The sequence below is a fragment of the Callorhinus ursinus genome, unplaced genomic scaffold (genome assembly GCF_003265705.2).
Source record: "Callorhinus ursinus isolate GAN/ISIS: 27379988/994484 unplaced genomic scaffold, GSC_fseal_2.0 scaffold41, whole genome shotgun sequence".
Classification (NCBI taxonomy): Eukaryota; Metazoa; Chordata; class Mammalia; order Carnivora; family Otariidae; genus Callorhinus; species Callorhinus ursinus.
The window spans coordinates 11,773,250-11,798,430 of record NW_027397103.1 but is presented as its reverse complement, the minus strand read 5'-3'; the positions used below and the strand labels follow the sequence as shown (position 1 = coordinate 11,798,430).

The window sequence follows — 25,181 nt, the reverse complement described above, 5'->3', positions numbered from 1 at the left end:
AAAACATAAGGGAGAATGTGTATTCTTTCTTCAGAACCTGATTTCAGCCCAACTTCAAGGAAGTCTCTCTGACCAGCAAGCCCACACACTCTCTTTCCCCTTCCCGTCCTCAACTCCCACCGTGCTTATTGCCAATACCACAGTCCTCATTTTACTGTATCATCTACTTAATCAGGCAGCAAACTTCTATTATAACTATATTGTTCACTCACTTTCATGCACATATCCTGTCTTTCAATAGACTCCTAAGTTCCTTAATATGTAGAGGCATTTTTAATCCTCCTGGCACTTTAGGATAGCCTTTTACAAACATTAAGTGTTCTGTAAATACTTGTTGATTGATCTGTTATTTCCTCTTCCTAATTGTTAGTTTCACAGTAAACAGAGGTAAAGCCAGGACTGAAAGGGGACAGAGATTCAAGGAACAGAGACACAGTGGGAAGGGCCAAATGCGTCTACCATACAGCATTCACGGCCATCCCATTTACCTGCTGGATATTTACATGGCGACATACTGAAAGCTGGTCTAAAGTAAGAATGACAGGTGTGCATAAAATGAAAATATATACAAACATGATAAACCTTTTGATAAACTGTCTTCAGATATTTGGACACGGAGAGTTCAGAGCCCTCAGAAAACTCGACCCCCACCTCCTGGAAGGGCACAGGCCATTCCACACTCTTAAAGAACAGCCTCACTCATCTAGCCCAAGTGCCTCCCAGGGGCAACGAAGTACAGAGAAGGGAAAAGCCAATATGGTAGGGGCTTCGGCCTGTGCGAGCACTCCAGGCTGGTGCAGTGTGTACCAGCAGCGGCAGCAGCTAGGGCACAAAGCAAGAGTGTAACACCCCCAGCAGAAGGCCTGGAAAGAAAAGCAAAGCCGGCTCAGCAGTCACTCTGTCTGTAGCAAGAGCTGCTCCAACGGTTCCTGCAACTGCTAACTGCCAGGCCAAGGAGCTGCACGGTCACACCGGGTGGCCGGGAACTTCCCTAATTCCTGTTCCCATTCATGACTGCTTGTCACACTTCTGCTTGGAAAAGTAGACTAAATTTAACTGTGGGACAGCTATATGCCTATTAAATTAAACCACACCTCATATATTTACATTTTAACTTTACAAAACCAATTTAGTTCACACACTGATTATAGGTAAGAAGAGGTGTCTCCTTCTACTAACAAGGAAAACAGGAAAATCCAGCTAAAAGCAGAGATCATCCTCAGCTAGCTGAACAACTACTACAGTTATTTATACCATTCGTCGGTGTTTTTTTCTTTTAGGCCAAGTACCATGTCCTGTGTATCTTTATTTTCCCCATTCCCAGCCCAGTGAGTGCGAAACACTAAACTCTGAGTCCGCACGAAAGAGTAAATGACTCACCTCTGGTTTCTACTTGAGCTCAAAGTCTTATACACAACAATACACAAATAAGGCTAATGAATTTCTTTTTTTTTTTTTTACTGAATTACTGAATATTTATTGAGTACCTGCTGTATACCAGGCAAAAGGAACAGAAACAAACTGTCCAGTTACTTTTAACTGCTTCAGCAATGCCTGAGTCCTCATCATAAAAAAAAACCCATTCTGCTGATTTAGTATCCATTCATTCTTTGATTAATCTTCATGTACAGTTTTCTCAAGTGTACTTCCAAATCTTGCATAATGCTGTAGACCATTAAATATTCCAAATACCGTCTGAAGGACTAGAGGAATCATCATAGCTTTTATCTCTGTTTGACAAAGCAGCAGCCAGTAAAGTAAAACCCTTCCTTTTGGTGGCAGTGGAACAGTATGATACTTAACTGCCAGGCGTCCATTTTTAGAAAAAGCCAAACCACAGGGATATAAAACGCCACATACTATGCCAATCAGTGAACTTCTCAGAACACAATTTTCCTGGCTTATATTGCCCAAATATAAAGCGTCTGTTACAAGGAGCTTATAAGTGACTACAGTAGACAAAAATGGAAGTGTAGTCAGTGATGCATATGTCTTCAAAGCATCATGTTTAACCTTGAAGCAGTGTCTGAAAATGAAGTTGGCCATTATTCCAGAGAAACTAGCTGCTGTTCCAAAGAACACTGTGCCATATATATTTAACGTCTTTTCTTTTCTAAGATATTCAAATTTTTTTTCTATGATTTCGATGACCATTGGTCTTCTGAATTCTGTATCTCCTAAAGAAAGACTGGGCTGACCATGTGTGTATGTTGCCATTCTGATGTCCTTGGGCACTTCCCCAGCTCTCACCGGCACCACACCTGCATCCCAAGGCTAATGAATTTTTTTTTTTAAAGATTTTATTTATTTATTTGAGAGGGAGAGAATGAAAGACAGAAAGCATGAGAGGGAGGAGGGTCAGAGGGAGAAGCAGACTCCCCGCTGAGCAGGGAGCCCGATGTGGGACTCGATCCCGGGACTCCAGGATCATGACCTGAGCCGAAGGCAGTCGCCTAACCAACTGAGCCACCCAGGCGCCCAAGGCTAATGAATTTCTTTTACCAAGTGGCTAAATCAGGATCAGGCCTAAAATTCTAAGATCAGGTCTCATTATAACCCAGGATTATAATAACAATTACTAGCTCATATTTATTGACTCCCTACCATATAGGAAATGATAGTAGATACCGGCCCATAGTAAGTACTTCATAAATAGATTGAATGATAAAATAAAATACAAGATCATACTAATAGCATCTTGCTAAGATTACCTGGACTCCAGAACCTTTGATTCCTCCATCTTTGAGTCATATATCTGTATTAATTCCTGAGAATTTTCCACATTAAAATTAAGAAACTGCAGATCACTCTGTTGTTTTACATAAATCTGCCATAGATATTGATAAATCAGTAAGATGTGACAACAAAACTATAATGAGCCAACATTCAAATGCTAAAACAGATCAGACAGTGATAGAGAAATATGCTAAATATGTTTGCTTTTATTTTTCCTATGTTAGCACTCGGATTCGTTAGTATAACTAGTTTCCAAACCTTTCATTACCATAAGCAAGACCCTATCAGCTATGCTAAATATTATATACCTTTAATGTAGTTAGGATTCCAAAAGCACCATAAACAAAAATCGACACACACTTTTCCTAATTTGATGTTTGTTTATAAATGCTTCCCAAATAGTAAGAACAGTATAACTGGGGACATACCTGTCTCAGATTATGCAGTTCTGCATTTGTACGTTCTTGCTTTGACTTTGCAATATCAAGTAACTCATCTTTCCTTTTTTCTCTCTCTGCTATTTAAGAAGAATCATTATTAAAGTATTTTTCATCAGCCATATCAACACAAACCTTTTCATTTCCAAAAATTTAATGTTCCAGTAACTTGTTTTCCCCTTGTTCCTGAACTTAAAATTTACAAAATGCATAGCTGGGAAGAGCTTTAATCTGTGATTCTGACTAGATCTTTCACCAAATTTGAAAATTTTCACAATATAATTAATGCTGAGTCAAAAAAGGATTCAGAATTGTATCAACTGTATGATCAAATCACACTGTATGTTTGTATACACAAACACACAGGAAAAGTCTGAGAGCAAATACACAAGTATTTAAAGAAACTTTTTTTAGATGTGAGGATTAATGACAATTGTTTTCCTCTCTGTTTTTAATGGGGGGGTGGCATGATAAAATACATATTACTTTTTAAATTTTTTTCACATTACATGAGTAACTTATGAATGCATTTTCATTGTAAAAACCCAAACAACATATTACCTCTATCAACAGAAAAAAAAAATGAACATTACAAGGTATAAAAAAAAAACATGATTTTTACCAGTATGCAAGTCAGTCTGATATAATCTCACAATCAGGCCCTTCCTATATATTGTTACTGACCAAAGACCAAAGATATTTGTGTCTCTGAAGTGCCCACATAGCAGATAAACTTGCCCAGCATTCCTTTAAAGATTTTCTTTTTTTTTTAAGATTTTATTTATTTATTTGAGAGAAAGAATGAGAGAGAGAGAGCACATGAGAGGGGGGAGGGTCAGAGGGAGAAGCAGACTCCCTCCCGAGCAGGGAGCCCGATGCGGGACTCGATCCCGGGACTCCAGGATCATGACCTGAGCCGAACGCAGTCGCTTAACCAACTGAGCCACCCAGGCGCCCATAGATTTTCTACCTCTTGAAAACTCTTCACCTGATAGGTAATTAAGATTCCGAGTTCTCTTCAATACACATAGTTATACACTCAATTTTTCTCAGTGCAAATAGAGAGCAAAGATAATTTTTTTTTTTAAATCTTCATTCTTTTACAAAGATCATCAATGCTTTGCTGAAACACGGATATGCCACTAACTAGAGTTAGGGCATGAGAAAGCCATATTCTAAAAACAGTTTCAGAACTTGGTAGATGAGAACCCAGAGGAGGGAAAGAATCTAAAGTGCTGTACAGGGGCGCCTGGGTGGCTCAGTCATTAAGCATCTGCCTTTGGCTCAGGTCATGGTCCTGAGGTCCTGGGATTGAGCCCCACATCGCACTCCCTGCTCGGCGGGAAGCCTGCTTCTCTCTCTCCCACTCCCCCACCCCCCTCTCGCTGTGTCTCTCTCTGTCAAATACATGAATAAAATCTTTAAAAAAAAATAAAGTGCTGTACAAGGGCTAATATCAGAAAAAAAACATTAATATTATTCTTAATGAGAAAGTGATTCACACAGAAGTGAGAAATCAACAATAAATGCTTAAGAAAAACATCAGTATCTTTATAAGAAGTTCATGCTAAATGTATAAAATAACGCTCTACATGAATTAATTTTAAGAAAATCTGATGCAATCTAAATAAAAATTTATATCTATGGTTCTTTCATAAAACACTTTTTTTACATGTCATTTTTCTCATGGATGAAAAAGGATAAAAAATTTTTATTATTACTTTACATCTGGACATCACATAAAACACTTAAGGACAAAGGCATGCACTTTGCTATAGACTGCAACTCCACTAGACTGCTGTTCTGCAGTGTTTGTCTGTGGTCAGGGGACCAAGGAGAGGAAAGAGTGACAGGGGTCTGTGCACAGCACCCTCTCTCCTCCCCAACGTGTTTCACGCTCAGCCTTTCAGATGCGGGTCTGTAATAGCACCTTGCTTTCAAAGGTAATCCTTGTGCACAGAATCGAAAATGTGAAGACAAGCACAGTGAACCTGGCCAAGTGGCCAGGTTTAAACTACTACGTCTTTCCTATTCAATTTTGAATTTATTTCTTTGCATTACATGAGTCAATACCATAATGAAAGCATATAAATGTAATGGATTTGCATTATTTATGTAGAGTTGCATCTAACTTATGAATTCGATCATAAGCACAAAAAAAAAACAATAAAAGGAATCACAGCTACTTTAACAGTAGAAGCAATGCCCACAAGGCACCTGTGACTCTCTCCTGATCTCACTTCCACCCCCCCTCTCGTATTAACAGCACTGTGACATGCTGGGTGCAAATCCTAGTGTGTAGAGATACTTGTTTTGAATTCAGTATGGCCCCTAAACAAAAGCCAACTACTTTATTTGGAGTTCAAGGATAATTTTATTTTTTAAAGATTTTATTTTTAAGTAATCTCTACACCCCACGTGGGGCTCAAACTCAGGACCCCAAGATCAAGAGTCATATACTCCACCCACAGAGCCAGCCAGGCACCCCTCAAGGGTAATTTTAAATATATCTGAATTTTGCCTTAATCCCTGACTTTAGAATAATCTATTATTGCATAGGAGGCAACTCCACTGGAAATATAAATGTTTTCCTAGATGAGATACTTTTCTACATGGCTGGGTTTAGCTGAGAAATCCAAGTGGAGTGGGTCCACCTATTTTCACAAAGTGGTCACAGGAAACAAAGAGGTACTGGACTCCACTGCTCACTGCCTGAGCAAGGAGCCTAAACAAGACAGCACAGGGAAAGGCGCCTGGAAGTCTGCAGCTGCCTCAGTCTGGCCAAGGCTCTGCCTTTCACTGCCTGAGAGAACTGAGGCACTCACTCGCTCCCATGAGGCCTCATTTACACGACCATCAGGACCCCAGAAATGTGAACTGGTATTCTCACTTTATTTGCAAACTTCTTATAAGCAGTTACGTACAAACAAATGAAACATGTCTCTAAGCTTATGTGAAAAACTTCATCTTCAATGAGAGGGAAAAAGTTTTGAACTTAACATAAAAGTGTAATTTTAAGACATCTTCTAGCTTCCAATAAAATGTGTTCATTTTCAGCCAGAGCACCTGACAGCATATTATCATGTTAAGCCTTTTAAAATTATTTTTAGGCTTAATTCACTTTTATATAACTTAAACATACAAAAATTGTTTTGAGACAGTGGTATGAGTAGAAAAGATGTTTAAGAAATCAGCTTAGGGGGCGCCTGGGTGACTCAGTTGGTTAAGTGTTCAACTCTTGGTTTCAGCTTGGGTCATGATCTCATGGGTTCTGGGACTGAGCCCCTCATGAGGCTCCGATCCCAACAGGGAGTCTACTTGAAGATTCTCTCCCTCTGCCCCTCCCGACTCATGCGCTCACTCCCTCTCAAATAAATAAATCTTTAAAAAAAAAAAAAAGAAATCAGCTTAGGAAATGATAAAAAAAAATTATTTCACAAAATGGATTTTTTTAAGATTTTATTTATTTGAGAAAAAGAGCGCGCGACCACAAGCAGGGGGAGCGACAGGCAGAGGGAGAAGCAGGCTCCCTGCAGAACAGGGAACCTGATGCAGAGCTCGATCCCAGAACCGTGGGATCATGACCTGAGTTGAAGGCAGACGTTTAACCGACTGAGCCACCCAGGCATCCCAAGCCTAAAAATAAATGGATTTTCTGTGGGCCTAGGAGTTTCTTAGCAACTAGCAGAGTTCCAAAACTCTGATCCAAAGATTGTTTGTAAATCAACTGTAAAGCTTCAAATATACATATGTTTTTATATATATTTACATATGCATATTTATTAATAGATTAACTTTGAAAGAGCAATCCTAGAAATAACAGAAATAGTGACCTCTGATGGTAGAAAACTGCAATTCCCCATCCTTACCATACGACATGAAAATTAAGAATTCCATTTTATGTGAAAAAATGTTAATAATGCATTTTGCCCTTTAGCTTATAGAAATGTATTCTCCTCCTAGAAGGAAGGGAATTGAGGGTATATATAACTAGATGCCAAAAATGTCAATTTATTTAATTCTGTTTGGAATTTCACCTCCAAATCTATGATTTTCCTCATACTAAATACAAAGCCTAATAAAATTTGGCTGGCAGGGACAGAGATAAGATCTATACATCAGTGATTCTCAACCAGCAACGGAGAGGGAGAGGTCTGAACTAGTGGAAACTAGTGGGGTATATAGGGGACGGTGTGGGGGAATGTGGCTGGGGAGATGGAATGCAATTTTTATGTTTATCTGGAAGGGGGCCTAAGGCAAACTACTGATAAATTTGCTATTTTTAATTATGAAAAATTCATCCTTAACGTTATCACTTCAGGTTCATGCTGATATAACAAAACACATGTGCATTTTTCCAACTGTAATCACAGGCGATCTATTTGCAAAACTGGACAATTGAATTTCTAATTTTTACCTAGTATTTGCAAAAGTATAAACATCCTTCCTTCTTCGATTCATAAAATCCTTTCTTAATGGATTTTTAAGCACATGTGTCACGATTTTAGTGAAAAGTATAGTCACATACTCAAGCTAGAAGAGAGGGAAGGTAGCTCCTTATTTAGAAGAGGAAACAGGGTTAACTGGGAGGCATGATGACAACTTTAATATTCCCTGCCTGGTCCCTCCTGGTCCAAGTGTATTTAAAAAGTTACTATTTTGAGAGAGGTGTAATTCCTTTAATCTATCATAGTTGTACCACAGAAAGTTTAGGCTACAAAGAACTATTCAATCACTTAAATTAATTATCTATTTTTACCAGTAAAAACCAATTCATCATGCAGGCAACTTTTCTCTTGCTTGAGACGAATGATCTCTTCTCGTTGTTCATTATTTTCTGTTGTCTTTTCATTTAGATCCTCTTCACAAATAGAAGAAAACAAAAGTCCTTGAATAAATACTATTTGCTAGAAGAATATACACTGTGAGTACCTCTCATGCCCTCGGCACCCTTTCCAATTAATGTGAAGTCCCGTCGGAGCTGCAGCCAACATATATCTAAGCCTCACTGCATCCCTGGCAATGACCTCGTCAGGCTTCCCTATCCCTGACTGGTCTCTCTGCTCAAACCATGCCTCTCCTGCTACAGCCTATTGCCCAGAGAGCAATAAGGGCATTTTTTTTTTTTTTTGAAGTAGTGGGGCTCAAACACACACCCCAAGATCAAGAGTCACATTTTCTTCCGACTCAGCCAGCCAGGCACACCAGGGCAATTTTTTAAAAGTAAAAAATCTGTGGGGCGCTTCGGTGGCTCAGTCGGTTAAGCGTTTGCCTTCGGCTCAGGTCAGGATCCCAGGGTCTTGGGATCGAGTCCCGCATCGGGCTCTTTGCTCAGTGGGGAGTCTGCTTCTCCCTCTGCCTGCTCCCCCTGCTTGTACTTGTGCTCTCTCTCTGATAAATAAATAAAATCTTAAGAAAAAAAAAGTAAAAGATCTGCTCATGTCACTCTTCTCCTAAAAGCCCTCCTAACTCCCTTAGGATGAAATCCAAATCACTACCCTAAGCCCTGAATGGCCTGGTTTGGCCTATCACTCTCCCCCTTCTTTTGTTCTGTTCCTTGAACATGTCCCAACCTCAAAACCCACTCAGGGCTTGTGCATTTGCTGTTCCTCCTGCCTGGAAGGCTCTGGGCCCAGATCTTCATGTGGCTAGTTCTTCCCACCATCCAAGTTTCTCTCAAATGTTCTCCTCAAAGTCACCTTCCCAGTCCACCCAAACTGAGTTGATTCCCCTGTCCATTACCTTGTTGTCCTTTAAAGAGATAACAGAGTCTGTCCCTGCTGTCAAGGGGCGTATAGTGTGATTACGGTTTTATAGCTGAAGCTACAAATGTAGACAAAGCACATGATTTGCCACAAGTCAGGGCATCATAAGAAAAAGATTTTAGGGGCACCTGGGTGGCTCAGTCATCAGCGTCTGCCTTTGGCTCGGGTCATGGTCCCAGGGTCCTGAGACTGAGCCCCACATCGGGCTCCCTGCTCTGCGGGAGGCCTGCTTCTCCCTCTCCCACTCCCCCTGCTTGGGTTCCCCCTCTCGCTGTGTCTCTGTCAAATGAATAAATGAAATCTTTAAAAAATAATAATAAGATTTTAGAAGGCTGAGTCTTTTAAATTGACCACAATAAACTTTCACAATTTCAAAAGCAACTCACTGGCACAGGGTGTAGGAGTGTTGAAAATCCTGACTCCATCCTGTTCATGTCCGTGCAATGACCTCCCTCACGCCCATGTGCTCCAGGCCCTTTGGAGGTTAATGTGTGCCCTGAATGGAATTCGGGAAGGCTTATTCTGATCTTCCCTCTAGTGCACAGATGGCACCACTGTAGATGACCACCCTCTGACCTCACCAGAAAGTCCCCTGTTCTATAAAAGCTGTGGATTAAGGTCTGGAATTTGCGGAGAGTAGTTATGTAGCACCAAGGTCGTGGTCTACCTGACCCCCCATCAGTAAGTTACCCTGAATAAAACTCCATGTAAATGGTATGGAGTGACTTCCTTTGCTTTTCAGTCTCAAAGTGCCTTCCCGGTCTGGAGAGTACTCTACTGTCCCTCCTCCACCTTCTAACAATGAGGTACCCCACTATGCACAGAGGTGAGAGTAACTTCCACCAAAACATGGCTTTGTCATTCTAAGGCTGCTTGCTGCATAGTGGGAGTCTGTCTGTCTAACACGATGACCAATGACTCTGCCCCAGGGAGGGGAAAGGCCACAGAAAAGTGGGCCTACCTCCATGCCCTCTGTAGGCAAATGTAAGCTCTTACTCCACCACCTACCTCCACATTCACATAAATAGGACTAACCTATTTGGTATACCTAGCCTCCCCTTCTTTATAAAACTTTAAGTAACATTACTTAGAAGGAAATGAATCACTGAGTTACTCTGAGAACAAAAATAGAAAAGGAGAACGCAAAAAGAATTTTCAAAAATAAAACATGCGTCAAAAAGCTACCCTGGCAGATTGTGTTGTTAGTGGCAATCCTTCATCCCTCCCTGCATTCCTCCCAGAGGGACAGATATTTCTCCACTGCCTGACTTTGGGCTCAGCCACATGATGCTTTAGCCAACAGAGGGAGGGTGTGTCGGGTTCTTGCATCTTTCTGCTTCTATTTTTCATCTAATTATCTATCTATCTATTTTAAGTAAGCTCCACACACAACTTTGGGCTCCAACTCACGATCCTGAGATCAAGAGTTGCATGCCCTCCCAACTGAGCCAGCCAGGTACCCCTGCTTCTTCTCTTACATTTCTGCCTTTGGGGATGCCTGGGTGGCTCGGTCGTTAAGCGTCTGCCTTCGGCTCAGGTCATGATCCTGGAGTCCCGGGATCAAGTCCCACATCGGGCTCCCTGCTCAGCGGGGAGTCTGCTTCTCCCTCTGACCCTCCCCCCTCTCATGCTCTCTCTCTCTCTCATTCTCTCTCTCAAATAAATAAATAAATAAAATCTTAAAAAAAAAAAAAAAAGTTTCTGCCTTAACCGTGGTGAAAAGTGCCCAGGCCAGCTTACTGGTGAGAAACGAGACATGGGAAGCAGAATTGCCCCAGAAGAGCAGCTCAGCTGGGCCCAACCGGGATAAGCCAATCCCCGTCAGGCTGATACCTGAGCTTATTAGATGCTTCTGGGTGCATACCACCAAGATGTTGTTGCTGGTTGTTATGAAGCATAAATTAACAATAACTAACCGGTACAGCAAAAGCAACTTATTTTAAAAATATAATGCATTATACAGTTTCCTCCAAGTCTGTTATTTACCTTATAACATGAATACTGCAGCATAATTCTGTATAAATGAAATGAACATTTCACGCTAGGATCTAAGGCCAGCAACAGACCTCTCAATCACAAGATGAAGTGAACCCAAATGAAGAAGTATGTGCCCAAGATGAAATGCTTGAATTGATGTCTCTTTCTTACCTTTCAGTTTATTGACTTCAATTTTAAGTGTCTTCAGTTTCTGCTTGTAATCTTGCTTCTCTTTCACAATACAAGTCTCCACCATCTTCGCGTCACGCAAGGCATGCTCTAACAGTTTAAATTTTCCTGAGCAGTCTGCAATGTGATTGACAGCCTCAATAATATCTTTGTCCTAAGAACCAAATTTGAAGACTGTTCTGTAAGATTTTTTTTAAAGGGTTTTATTTTTATTTTTTTAAAGATTTATTTATTTAAGAGAGCGAGAATGAGAGAGAGAGAGAGTACATGAGAAGGGGGAGGGTTAGAGGGAGAAGCAGGCTCCCCGCCGAGCAGGGAGCCTGATGCGGGACTTGATTCTGGGACTCCAGGATCATGACCTGAGCTGAAGGCAGTCACCCAACCAACCGAGCCACCCAGGCGCTCCTGTTCTGTAAGATTTTTAAGTTTCAACTAATCAGGGGTGCCTGGGTGGCTCAGTCGTTAAGTGTCTGCCTTCGGCTCAGGTCATGATCCCAAGGTCCTGGGATTGCACCCCACATCAGACTCCCTGCTCCTCAGGAAGCCTGCTTCTCCCTCTCCCACTCCCCCTGCTTGTGTTCCCTCTCTCGTTGTGTCTCTGTCAAATGAATAAATAAAAAAATCTTAAAAAAAAAGTTTCAACTAATCAGTGTAAGATCTCACTTGTTAAGATCCCACCATGTGCCAGATTTCGTTCTAGACACTTTATTGTCGTTAATTAACGTAATCTCACAGCAACTCTCTGAGCCGGTACTACTATTGTCCCCATGTGACAAGCGAGTCAATAGTAAAAAGCCCACAGTTCTGCAACTAGTTAGGGATGGAGCTCCAATTTGCACCTAGCCAGCTGGCCCCTGCAACCACGCATGAACCACCACAGCTTACTGTTTCAGAAAGTTTATAACCACGATGTGATTACTTAAGAGACTATAATTGCAGTAGGAGAGCTGGTGGCCCTTGAAGAGAGTAAGCTGGTGGCTTACTCTCTGCACTACAGATAAATCCCATGGGCCTCTCTCCTCTACCCCTTTGTTCCAGCTTGTTAAAATGGCAGACTCCAAGACATTATTCCCAAACTACCCAAATCAGAACCTCTTATTGTTGAGGTGGTTGTTTTAATTACAAAAAAAGGTATCTGCTTGTGGAAAATTCAAACAATACCTAGAAGTATAAAAATATTAAGTAAGGGGCGCCTGGGTGGCTCAGTTGGTTAAGCAACTGCCTTCAGCTCAGGTCATGATCTCAGGGTCCTGGGATCGAGCCCTGCATCGGGCTCCCTGCTCTGCAGGAGGCCCGCCTTCTCCCTTTTCCACTCTCCCTGTTTGTGTTCCCTCTCTCGCTGTCTCTGTGTCAAATAAATAAATAAAATCTTTAAAAATATATATATATAAAGTAAAAGTTCCCCTCCCCCACTCACATGGAATAACTATTATTATAATAGCTATAATATAGAATAGTTATTAGTAACAGGTTTTCCTCCTGCTTAAGGACAAGTGTTTCTGCTACAGCACCATATATGCATTCCTGAAGATGCTCATGGTCTGCACATCTCACACCAGGAAGATTTTATGGGAAAATAAGGGTTGGCAGATCAATGGAACTTCATGATTAGACTGGTAGCAAAAAACAACAGGCCCATTTAAGTATGCAAACAGTTCAGCAAAAGCCAGCGCCGACACACCAGTCAGTCTTTTCCAGCATCTTCATTAGCACTCACAGCCTCACCAGGACTTTGCCACAACGGAAACCAGAGTAGTTGTTAAAGCCACTAAATTGGTCACTATTTGACTAAAGACAATTCCGCAGACTTTAATATTTTCTCTTCAATTTTAAGAAAGCTTGCCCATGACCACTTTAAAACATTAAAATGCAGGGAAAAAGCACATATGAACTAGCATGAGGGTCCCATTATGCCTAAATCATTCCCTATTCACCAGCTGCCAAACACATGTTATAGCAGAAGAGACTGTCAGTCAATCACTAATCATGACATGGTAGTGGCTCTAGCAACTGCTGGACTGCTAACAGTTTTTCTCTCCATTAAAAAAGAAAAACAAAGAAACATTAACAAGCAATCTGATTATCAATGACATTGTGAGAACTAACACTGGATACCTTGGAAGAAAACAAGTTAATCCAGACATGCTAAACCATGTAATGAGCCTTTGGAGACAGAGACCAAAAGTGGAGTCCTTTCTCCTCTCTCAGTGTCTTGGGGACATCATTTTAAACTTGTTTCCAACATTTCTAAAATGAGTCTTATTTTAAAGATTCATTTATTTATTTGAGAAAGAGAGCGCGCACAGGCATGCACAAGCAGGGGGAGGGGCAGAGGGAGAGATTCTTCAAGCAGACTCCCCACTGAGCCTAGAGCCTGTTGTGGGGCTCGACCCCATGACCCATGAAATCATGACCTGAGCCAAAATCAAGAGTCAGACACTCAACTGACTGAGCCACCCAGGCGCCCCCTTTTTTAAGATTTTTTTATTTTTGGGGGGGTGCCTGGGTGGCTCAGTCGTTAAGCATCTTCCTTCAGCTCAGGTCATGATCCCAGAGTCCTGGGATCGAGCCCCACATCCAGCTCCCTGCTCAGCGGGGAGCCTGCTTCTCCCTCTCCTCCTGCTTGTGTTCCCTCTCTCGCTGTGTCTCTCTCTGTTAAATAAATAAAATCTTTAACCAAAAAAAAAAAAAGATTTTTAAGTAATCTCTACCCTCAATGTGGGGCTGGAACACAAACCCCAAGATCAAGAGTCACATGCTCCACTAAGCCAGCCAGGTGCCCCTAAAATGAGAATTTTACTTTTTAAGATTTTATTTACTTGACAGAGAGAGAGAGAAAGAGAAAGAGAGAGCATAAGCAGGGGGAGCAGCAGCAGGAGAGGGAGAACCAGGCTCTCCACTGAGCAGGGAGCTGGAGGCGGGGCCCAATCCCAGGATCCTGAGATCATGACCTGATCCGAAGGCAGACACTTAACTGAGCCACCCAGGTGCCCCTATTTTCTTTTTTTATTTTTTTAAAGATTCTATTTATTTATTTGAGAGTGAGTGAAAGTGAGAAAGATCACAGAAGGAGAGGGAGCTGAGCAGACAGCCTGATGTGGGACCCGATCCTAAGACCCTGGGATCATGACTTGAGCCAAAGGTAGATGCCCAACCAACTGAGCCACCCAGGGCCCCCCCTAAAATGAGAATTTTAAAAGAGACAGCAACATTGGTAGCTCTACCATCTCATTGCAATGGGACTTAAGTAAGATAATGTATGTGACCATACTTTATAAAGTACCAAGTGCCCTGACAAATGAAGGTATTATTATTTTGAATTACCTTTAGCTTTATCATTGTAGTGAGAGCCTGTTCTCGAGCTTGTAATTGTCCTACCTGGGCAGAAAGTTCCACTAATGTGTTGCTGAGATTTTCGTTTCTAGCCTACAAGGGAACAACACATAAAATACTATATTGAGTCATTTAAAAGCTTTCATTACTAGCATTAGCTGCAGTCTGTGCTCATTCTGTTTTGTTTGCTCTTTAACTTTTATTTAGCAACAAAGTGGGCCAAGTAATCAAAAAAAAAATTTTTTTTAAATCAAAAAAAAAATACAAATCTTTCTCTCCATTACCTCTAGCATCCTCTCAATGCTTATGTTTGCCTTCCTGAATCATATTGGTTATGCTTATAAATGTCTATTTCCCAATCTCTCTTATGTATAATTCTAGGTTGGCAAAAAAGAAAATGAATGAAAATTGGATTAGTAAGAGACTTCCTTTGCTGAAATAAAGTAGCATTAGTGAACTTCTATGCACATATATGTGTGTGTGTGTATAATTTTTACTCTACATTGAAAGACCTTCACTTCATATTGGGGTATTCCCATTTATCAGGTTTTTGGGGGGTTTCTTGGTTTTTTTTTAACCCCAGAACTACATATTTATTGGTTGGAAAAAAAGAATAATGAGACTTTTAAATGGTATCTCCATGAAGGAAGTTTAAATACATGCTACAAACTAAAAGAAGCCAATCTGAAAAAGGTACATACTATACGATTCCAACTATAGGACATTCTGGAAAAGACACAACTATGGAAATGGTAAAAAGGTCAGTGGTTCCAGAGCGGGGTGGAGGGATGGAGCACAGGATTTTTAAGGCAGTGAAACTATTCTGTACAATACTACAATGGTGGATACATGTCATTACACATCTGTCAAAACCCACAGAATATATAACACCAATAGCGAACCCCAATGTAAACTATGACTTTGGGTGACAATGATGTGTTAACAGATTCACTGATTATAACAAATGTACTACCAGGGTGCAGAACGTCCATAGTAGGGGAGACTGTGTTTGGTGGTGGAGGCAGGGGGGTATAGGAGAAATTTATGCATTCTACTCTGTTTTGCTGTGAACAAAAAACTGCTCTAAGAAATAAATCTTATTAATAAAAAAAAATCCTCCTGCTATGAACTGAATTGCATCCCCCCAAAACGCGTTATGTTGAAGCTCTAACCTCCAATATGGTATTATTTGGAGATGCTCCTTTGAGAGATAATTAGGTGTAAAAGAGGTCATGAGTGGGGCCCTCATGATGGGATTAGAATCCTTGTAAGAAAAGACACCAGAGATCTTGCTCATTCTCTCTCATACATTTCCTTTTTTTTTTTTAAAGTAAGCTCTATGCCCTATGTGGGGCTTGAACTCATGACCCCAAGAACAAGCGTCACATGCCTCACCGAGTCAGCCAAGCACCCCCTACATTTTTATTTTTTAATTCAACATATCAATAGAATAGCTTTTACTTATTTTTTTTTAAAGATTTTATTTATTTATTTGAGAGAGAGAGAATGAGAGATAGAGAGCACGAGAGGGAAGAGGGTCAGAGGGAGAAGCAGATTCCCCGCCGAGCAGGGAGCCCGATGTGGGACTCGATCCCGGGACTCCAGGATCATGACCTGAGCCGAAGGCAGTCGCTTAACCAACTGAGCCACCCAGGCACCCTAGCTTTTACTTATTTTATAGCTAGAAACTGTCTAGAATAATAATCTGAAAGAATAAACAAGGCATTATCATTATGAAACAAGAATACAAATGCTATAACAAAAATATGGCTCTCTGTGCCTCTCATAAAACATGAGTTCAAAAAATATCTGATGACCAGTTAGAACTGAAAAGTGAGGGGCGCCTGGGTGGCTCAGTCATTAAGCATCTGCCTTTGGCTCAGGTCATGATCGCAGGGTCCTGGGATCGAGCCCCACATCGGGCTCCCTGCTCAGTGGGAAGCCTGCTTCTCCCTCTCCCGCTCCCCATGCTTGTGTTCCCTCTCTTGCTGTCTCTGTCAAATAAATAAATAAAATCTTTAAAAAAAAAAAAACTGAAAAGTGAAAAATCAGTCTTACAAATTTTATTCCCCATATGCCACTAACATGATGTAGATACTGTTTATCGTATCAGATAAGGCACATTTAGAAAGCATCATGTGAAGCTACCAAAATTTGATGCTATTCATCTGAGACTTTGAGAAAGGCTTTCTAAAATAACCCATTGTTGATAAAGTGACAGATGCTCCTCGACCAAATGGGCTGACAGTCAGAAAAGGTGGTAATGAAGTTTATCTCCCAGACAACTCAGCACTGTGCAGCCAACCAAAGCCATACAGTGAGCACGAAACTATGGTGGCAGATGGACAGATCGACTTTCATACACACATACATTTTAATGGAAACATTTAAATCTAATTTCTCAATACCTGAAACAAAATTTGGGCTAGAGAAGCTTATCACAAAATAAAACCAACCTCAAGGTCTTCAGAGAGGAGAGAGGAATGGGTTGCCTTTTGAGCCATTTCCTGAAGCTGTAGCTGAGTCTTCTGAAGAACCGTTTGGCATTCAATCTGATTAGATTCAAGGGTTTTTACCTTCTTTGTGAGTGACCTGATTATTTCAGTTCTTTTATGTAGTTCACCTGAGGGAAATTTCATCAATAACTATCTTTTGATCAGATCTGAAGTTTAAAATGCATTTTCAAACACACAATTAAAAGGTTAAGTGTGCTAAATAATTTTTTAAAAGATAATTCTTTTTAAAGAATGTATTATGGAATCCACGATACTGGATAGTATAGAAACAGAATAGTCAGCAACCCAGAAGCCCCATAGATGTCATTTCCTAAACACAATGTCTCCAATTCCCACCTTCCCAACCACTGTCCTGATCTTAATCATTTGCCTGCTTTTTAATTATAGTGTTACCACCCTATGACCACATTCCTAAAACACAGTTTGATTTGAACTGTATATAATTGGGATTATACTCTGAGTTCTTCCCTTCACATTTTTCTACCTAAGATGATCCTGAGATTTATCCACATTGTTGTATGTGACTGGTGTTTGTGCACTGTTGTTGCTACATAATATCCCATTATATGATTATGCCAAATAGTATTTACTACTATTGGTAGCCACTTCAGTTGTTTCCATTTTGCAGCTATTATGAACAATGTTGCTCTGAATATTCTTAAATGTGTATCTTGGTGTAATTTTGCAAGAGTTTTTGTAGAGCCTTGCTACTCAAATGGGGTCCTTGAGCCAGCAGCATTGACATCACCTGGTAATTTGTTAGAAATGCAGACTCAGGCCCCAGACCTGTTGTATCAGAATCTACATATTAATAAGATCCTTAGGTCATTTACTTGTACTCTGACCCATGGGTATATTCCTAGAAGTGGAAATGCGGGGCCATGAGCTATGTATATCTTTAACTTTACTAGATACTGTCAAATGATTTTCCAAGTAGTTGTACCAACTGACACTCCCACCAGCAGTGAATGAGTCTTCCCTTGGCTCCAAATACCTGCTACCTTTATATATACCTGATATCTTTACCAATACCTGATCATTTTTGCTGGTCTGATAAGTGTAAATGGTATCTCATTACGGTTTTAATTTGCATTTCCCTAGTCACTAATGAGAATGAGAATCTTTTTTTCTAAGTAGGCTCCACGCTGGACTTGGAGCTCCAACACAAGACTCATGACCCTGAGATCAAGACCTGAGCTGAAATCAAGTTAGATGCTTAACCGACTGAGCCACCCAGGCGCCCCTCAAGTTTCTTATTTTAAAACCAGATACTGTTGGCTATATGCAATGTCATCTTCATCTTTAACATATCTGTGTAAGATATATTACATCTAATGTGCAATCAAATCAAACATGATGCGTATGTGTGTGTGGCTGGGTATGGTCAGAGTAAAATCAAATGATCATCAAAGAAATGGAAAATTATGCATATTCAGTTTGTAATCCTTTGGGTAACAGAAGATAAAAAAAAGGAGGTGCAATATAGTTATCTATTAAACAGATCTAGTGTTTTCCGTTCTAATACAGTCTGGCATTGATGTAGTGTCACTAGAACATTCAGACCTCAGGGCAGCACTAAAGGGATGACAGAATTAAAATATGGTACAAAGAAAATTTTTGCAAGCCATTTTTGAGACTGCTATATTTTTAAAAGGTGACTGTTTTAGATACTTAAGATCAAGTTCAACACTAAAAATTTAAAATCTTTGAGTCAGTTCAACAGAAATGGCTAGTCCTGTGGCATTTCTATTCATATTCTAGCTCAAAACTAATTTCATTCAGATTCACTCTTGACACTTCAGATTAATTGGAGCTCTCTCTCCAGCACCCTCTCTACACTTAAACTGTCTGCCCAACTTCAATTCACATTGTGTTTGTTCAATTGTGAGTGTTCATAAAGGCTTCCTATCTTCAATTAAACTAAACTCTAGGGCAGCGGGGATTGTGTTGAGATATTCTATCTCTTATCTCTCCTGTGGGCCCCGCTTTTTTCCCCTAATGTATTTAATATTTAAATACATTTGTGTCTCAGGTGCCTGGGTGGTGGTCAGTTGAGCATCTGACTCTTGTTTTAAGTTCAGGTCATGATCCTGGGTTCCTGGGACTGAGCTCTGCATTGTGCTCCATGCTCAGCAAGGAGTCTGCTTGGGGATTCTCTACCTCTCCCTCTGCCCCCCTCCCTGCTCACATGTGCGTGCGTGCTCTCTCAAATAAAAATATTTATTTTAAAATAAATACATTTGTGTCTAACCCATGAACCCTTTGAATATGCTGGCATACAGAGATATATAACAGATACTGCTAATGTATTTCTGACCCTCTAATTTGCTGCAACGTTCTTCCAAAGTCAACACTTTCTGCCGATCCTCTTCCCATGAAAGAAGTTGTCTCTGATGTACTGCAACCATATCATTGAGCTCTTTATCGCGGTCTTTTAATTCTCCAATAAGCAGCTGCAGCTCTTTCCGTTGTTTCTCGATAGTGGAAATCTCAACTTCTGACCCGATGTTCTAAACAGAGAAAGTGGTTTTACATCAAAATAAAACTAATCAATAACATAAATGAGCAGAAGCATTTTTTTCCAAATAATTGTATCTTCTTTTGCTGCCAATTCAAGACAGTTAAATTATTTTTTATTCACTGCTTATAACATGGCATCAAAATTATGTATATTTAAAATGAGTTCATGCCTACCTACCGTGCACTCTGCCTCTATATAATTTTCTGTCATACCAAACATGCCACTCTTAAAAAGTGGGACCGTTTGTAAAACCTTCATTGGCTAATCACAAATAAACTCATTTTGGCATTTTTGTCTTTGCTGTCAACCCATTCCTTGTATCAGTCAACAATATTACCCCACACTTTGCCCCAGCAATTCTGGTTCAATCAAGTAAAGGAAAACATAAAATAATCACTGTTTGAATGTAAATAATTCTCATAACATCTAGGGCATATACTCAATCTACCAAGAACAATGTAATATTGTGATTGGTCCAAACTCAACACACCTGTTTATAAAGGAAAATTTTCAAACACACACAGAAGGAAATTGTACAATAAACTCTCTTATGTTCAGTACCTAAGTTCTACCATTATCAAGATTCTACCACATCTGTTTCAATTTTCCTTTCTCTTTTTGTTGTTTAAAAAACTCTTAACGTATTTTGGCATGCATCTCTAAAAATGAACATTTTTCATATCACCATGATGTCATTTCATACCTAATAAAATTATCTACAGTAATTCCCTTTATGCATATGTCATTTTAAAGACTAGATCGTGAAGCTGGTCTGACCTAAATGTGAATCCAGAATTAATCACTTGAGTGGCTCTATAACATTGCACAAATTACTTAACCTCTCTAAGCCTTGGTTTCCTCACCTGTAAAATGGTAATAACACTTTAACTTCTTAGTTCTGTGGATTAAGCATGATAAACTGTGTAAAGCACTCCACATTACTTGGCACAGGGTAAGCACTCAACAAACATTAGCTATCGTTATTTTTTTTTAAGGAAAAATTTTAAGATACCAACTTAAATACGTGAAAGGGATATAGTTTTTCCAAACATTACCTATTATTGATTGTGAAGCACATTTTGAAATATGGTACTGCCCCATCCATGAAATAAAAGAACTGAAAGTATTACTTCAAGAATTCTACCTTAAAAAAATTTTTTTAATTAAAATAAAAGAATTCTACCTTAAAACTAGTAGTTAAAACTTCACGAGGCCCATTTTGTATCATTACTGCTTTCTGAAAAATAAGGTTTGTCAATAAATAATGATGAATGAATTACAGTTACTTACTAGTAACTAAACACAGAAAGTGGAATTTGGATCAAGTGATTCCAAATCACAAGATTTAAATTCTAAGTCTTTGGTAAACCATTCGTTAATTCATTGATTCACTGAACAAGTATTTGCTGAGCGCCAAGTGTGGCTGGGGATGCAGTAATGAGCGCGCCGGCAAGGAGCACATATTGTAGGATAGGAAAACAGGCAATTCGCCAAACATGCCAAAAAAAAAAAAAAAAAAAAAAAAAGCTCATTTCACCGTACTGATGAATGCAAAGCTCACTTTTCTTCGTACACTCATAAATGCAAAGCTCGCTTTCAACGCTTTCTGGTAAAACGGAGTTACGAGAGTGCTCGTCCCCTCGCAGGTTACCGTGAAGGAAATTAAGGACAGGAAGCGAGGCGGCGCACAGAAAGGCGCTCTCCAAACGCCCAGGTGTCGTTTAAAAAGTGAGCACCTGGTCACTCGCCGCCCGTCTCGGCGCCTGGGCCGGATGTCGTTCTTACTAAAGTAAGGGACCAGATGCGACGCTCCGCTTCTCCTCTTCGTACTGTGTATCTATCGTTTTACATTTTTAAGCAGAAACCGTTCCTTAAAAACCACCCGGGTTCGGCCAGAGTGCTCCCCGTCCCGCGAGGCTCGCTGTCCACTCGCACCCGGACGCTCCAGCGGAGACGCTGAGCCGGCGGCGGCCGCTCACCTGGCGCCCGACGAGGAAGGTCGCCGAAGGGTTCATGGGTGCTTCCTCCGCCCCCGGAGAAAGTCGGTGAGCGCAGCGTCACCTTACAAACGCCATAGGCGCGCCTGCCCGGAGCGGGGGGCGAGCCCCGAACCCCGGAGCCCCGCGCCCTCGGGCGGTCCGAGTAAGCACCCAAACCGCCCGCCCAGAGGAAAGCGCCCGCCGGCCCCGCCTACGGCGTCGCCGAGGGACCATCCCGGCTCTCGCGAGACCTCAGGTGCGCCCTCCTGGCTCTCGCGCGTGCAGGGCGGGGGCTGCAGGCTCCGGGAAGGTTGATGTGCGGTTGAGGTCCACCAGCCACCGTCCGCGAAGAACCGGTTCTTCGCCGTTAGCCAGCGAACGAGGAAGCAAATTAAAGGCCGTTTCTGCCCCCGTCACCCCAGTTTTGACAGTTGAGCTGCTCACTTCTTTCCCGGTCTTGAAAGCCGCTGTGTACACCGGGCACTGAGAACGGTACCTGGCCCGTTCACACGAATACCTGGACGGACGCAGACGCCAGCCCCGGTAGTTAGCAGCTGCTGGCCATCCTAGCACACAGCTCGAAACTACGAATCACAGATTGAGGCGGGGGGGGGGGGGGGGGGGGGGGGGGGGGGGGGGGGGTATATGTGTGTGTGTGTGTGTTTTGTTTGATTCTTCATGCAGCTTTTGAATAGCAATGAGAACTTAGGCACTTGGTCATGACAAAATCTACCACATTCTGGGATGAATCTAAGCTTTTTCTCGTGTTAGCTCAGTCACCCTGCTTCCTTTCACTTGTTATACAGGAACTGAACTATGAAAAAAAATAATACATTTAACCCCTGATCTCCCATCCCCTACTGTTTAACCCATAACATGGCATTAATGGCAAGACAGATTACAAAAAATGGTGTGATAGTATCTCAGCTTTACTTTTTGATTGACTATGAATGAGCAAAGCATGTCCTTGTGTTCATAAAGGATAATCTGAAAAATGGAAAATTTAAATGTCTTGCTTTGAGGCTTTACTGATTGAGTGGCATTTGCCTCCTTGGGATAGGATTGTTGAGGAGAACCAACAAGACAATGTCTAAGATCTAAAATCGGGAAAGCAAATTCTGACTAGTTAAAAGCATCCTATCAGTAGATGACTGTACAATTAAATCTTGGTGGAATGAGAAAGATAAAAAGGAATGTGGCTGAATGTCAACTTACCAGTTAAGGACCATTTCAATTCAGGTTTCCCAAATTTCACGATTGTTAAAATACGGCGTTTTTCTACCAGGCAACCACATACCTAAAACTCTCTAAAAGTATGTGTACAGGGGTGCCTGGCCAACTGGGTGGAACTGCTACACTTGATCTCGGGGTCCTGAGTTGGAACCCCACATCGGGCGTAGAGATTACTTAAAAAAATAATGTAAGGGGCGCCTGGATGGCTCAGAGGGTTAAGAGCCCAACTTTGGCTCAGGTCATGATCTCAGGATCCAGAGCTCCCTGTTGGGCTTCTTGCTCATCAGGGAGTCTCCTTGTTCCTCTGCCCCTCCCTCACCCTACCCCATGCACTCTGAAATAAAATCTTTTAAATATATATATATAGTATACTTTATGTACAGAAAATAGTAAGAAATGAGGCTCATTTTATGGGATTATGTTTGTAAGTAAATTCAATGTGGTAAGAGTATGACGACTAGTTGCATATCAAAAACCTCAGTATTTTAAGTTCACTCACTCCCACAGGTTTTCTTTAAAATAGAAAAGAGAGACGCCTGGGTGGCTCAGTCAGCTGAGCATCCCACTCTTGATTTTAGCTCAGGTCATTTTCTCGAGATCAGCCCCACCTAGGACTGGCTGCACACTGGCCATGGAACCTGCTTAGGACTCTCTCTCGCTCTGCCCCTCCCCTCCTCAACAAAATAAAACAGCAAAGACCTTTACAGATATCTTTTAAAAATACATAAAATGTTTTATGAAAGCTCCAAGCAGGGGTACCTGGTGGCTCAGTCAAAGTTTGCCTTCAGCTCGGGTCATGATCCCAGGGTCCTGGATTCGAGCCCCACATCAGGCTCAGTGGAGAGCCTACTTCTCCCTCTCTCTCTGTCCCCACCCCATGCACTTGCAAGCTCTCAAATAAATAAATAAATAAATCTTAAAGAAAAAAAAAGACAGCCCCAAGCATTATACTGCATCTGATTTTACACTCAGTCTAACCGATGAACTAAACAGACTCATTCCTGTCTCCCTACCTTACTTCCTAATTTAGAAAATAACAAAAACAGGATCTAAATGGTAGACTTCATCTTTAAAATTGCAATTTATCAAATTTTTAACTAAGTGTAAGAAAGCTACCTTGTATCTTTTTTTTTTTAAGATTTATGGGGCGCCTGGGGTGCACAGTCATTAAGCATCCAACTCTTGGTTTTGGCTCAGGTCGTGATCTTAGGGTCCGGAGATGGGAGTCCTGCCAGCTTAACTGCGGCAAATCGTTTACGATTATGACATAAGGCTGTTTAAAGGTTAGTACTCTTTTTGCTAAAAATACTAGACTGCAAAAACATTTACATAATAAAGAGAATGTATGAATTAAAGTCAATCCTTGAATTTAGCACATTTTAATCAGATTAAACTAATGCTCCATTTTAAATTTCAGGTCAAAGAAAAAGATTCACACATGTTATACACAAGGACAATTTTAATCCTCCATTATCCTGCAGTAACATCCACTGCTGGCTTTATATGGATTAAAACTGCATTTGCCAAGAACTGTGAACACTGAGAATCTTTACATGAAGTCACATAGTTGATACAGGCACAGACATCTTCCAGCACCAACAGAATACATACACAACACATACCAAATGGTCTTGATGGATAAATTTGCTTCATCAGATACTCCTATTTAGTAAAATTCAGTTAATGCAGAATTTTGTTTTCTTAATTTGCATCTTTATTACACATTTTTTCTTAAGATTTTAATTATTTAAAAAACCACGCATTCAAGGTTGTAATTTGCATGGCAATAAACAATGGGTTCTAAATTTCTTAAAGGTGTCTATAGCGATTTAAAATAACAGGAGTCTTCTTTTCAATCTGTAGAGCCTGACTTAAGACCTTTATAAAAACAAAGTTTAAATTCATTCAGTGCATTCATCAAAATTCACTGTCACTGTTTCTCTTCTGAGAAAGACTCATTTCAATTGCTATTTCCCAGACCATATTTATAGTGAGTATCGGTGTATATTCTTTTCAGTTGGCTAGCAGAATGCTAGAACAAGAACTCAGCAGCATCCCTGAATGGCCTTCCACTCAAAACAAAGGTGGTGATAACGTATAAAATGAATTTGGGGTCTGCTCCCCACTTAAAATCACCAAACAGGTTTCCAAAATATTTTTGGAAAATATTTAAAAATATATGCATAATATTCTACCATATGGTGCACCATCATTCTTTAACCATTTCCCAATCGTTCATTTATCAGTTGTAATTTTTTTGCATTTATGAGTAACATTGTGATGAGCATCCTCACCCACAGTTTTAAGCAAGAATGATTCTATCTTTAGGATAGTGTCAATTAAGTGGCTTACTGGGTCAGACTGCAGATGGTTTTAAGGCTTTAATATACTTTACCAAATAATCTCCAGAAGAGTGTGAACAACTCCTACCAACATTAAGTTAATGTGACCACGAAGTGGACTTGGTTGGTAACAATGAAGCAAATTCAACCACA

The 25,181-nt window shown here is 40.7% G+C and overlaps 2 protein-coding genes and 1 long non-coding RNA gene across 12 annotated transcripts in view; 1 reads left to right on the top strand and 2 right to left on the bottom strand.

Annotated features, from left to right (window-relative positions):
* Positions 1 to 21,657, bottom strand: part of CCDC62 (coiled-coil domain containing 62) — a 44,411-nt gene extending 22,754 nt beyond the window's left edge. For 4 of the 10 annotated variants that reach the window (XM_073881237.1, XM_073881238.1, XM_073881239.1 and 1 more), the window contains exons 1-8: positions 20,658 to 20,711; positions 19,271 to 19,463; positions 16,894 to 17,060; positions 14,429 to 14,530; positions 11,087 to 11,258; positions 7,933 to 8,034; positions 3,165 to 3,253; positions 2,712 to 2,827 (exon numbers count right to left, since the gene is read on the bottom strand). In XM_073881237.1, coding sequence (XP_073737338.1) covers positions 2,712 to 2,827; positions 3,165 to 3,253; positions 7,933 to 8,034; positions 11,087 to 11,258; positions 14,429 to 14,530; positions 16,894 to 17,060; positions 19,271 to 19,463; positions 20,658 to 20,702 — 986 coding nt within the window. In that variant the 5' untranslated portion in view covers positions 20,703 to 20,711. Of the gene's footprint in view, positions 1 to 2,711; positions 2,828 to 3,164; positions 3,254 to 7,932; positions 8,035 to 11,086; positions 11,259 to 14,428; positions 14,531 to 16,893; positions 17,061 to 19,270; positions 19,464 to 20,657; positions 20,712 to 21,210; positions 21,373 to 21,453 lie in introns of those variants that run through there. The other 6 variants (XM_073881241.1, XM_073881246.1, XM_073881240.1 and 3 more) reach the window with 6 other exon arrangements.
* On the bottom strand, positions 1,523 to 2,263 carry LOC112837422 (complex I assembly factor TMEM126B, mitochondrial-like). The gene has a single exon (XM_025889692.2). It carries the CDS (start codon positions 2,215 to 2,217, stop codon positions 1,615 to 1,617), a length of 603 nt encoding a protein of 200 aa, XP_025745477.1. The 5' UTR covers positions 2,218 to 2,263; the 3' UTR covers positions 1,523 to 1,614.
* Positions 21,658 to 21,751: 94 nt separating the features above from the next.
* LOC112837486 (uncharacterized) lies at positions 21,752 to 24,306 on the top strand. Its single transcript, XR_003211745.2, has 3 exons — positions 21,752 to 21,996; positions 23,884 to 23,969; positions 24,104 to 24,306. It is a non-coding gene; the product is annotated as an uncharacterized lncRNA (long non-coding RNA).
* The last annotated feature ends 875 nt before the right edge of the window (positions 24,307 to 25,181 follow it).

What these genes read in the sequence shown, in the direction of transcription:
- LOC112837422 (XM_025889692.2), bottom strand. Translation starts at nt 2,217, where the DNA reads ATGGCAACATACACACATGGTCAGCCCAGTCTTTCTTTAGGAGATACA.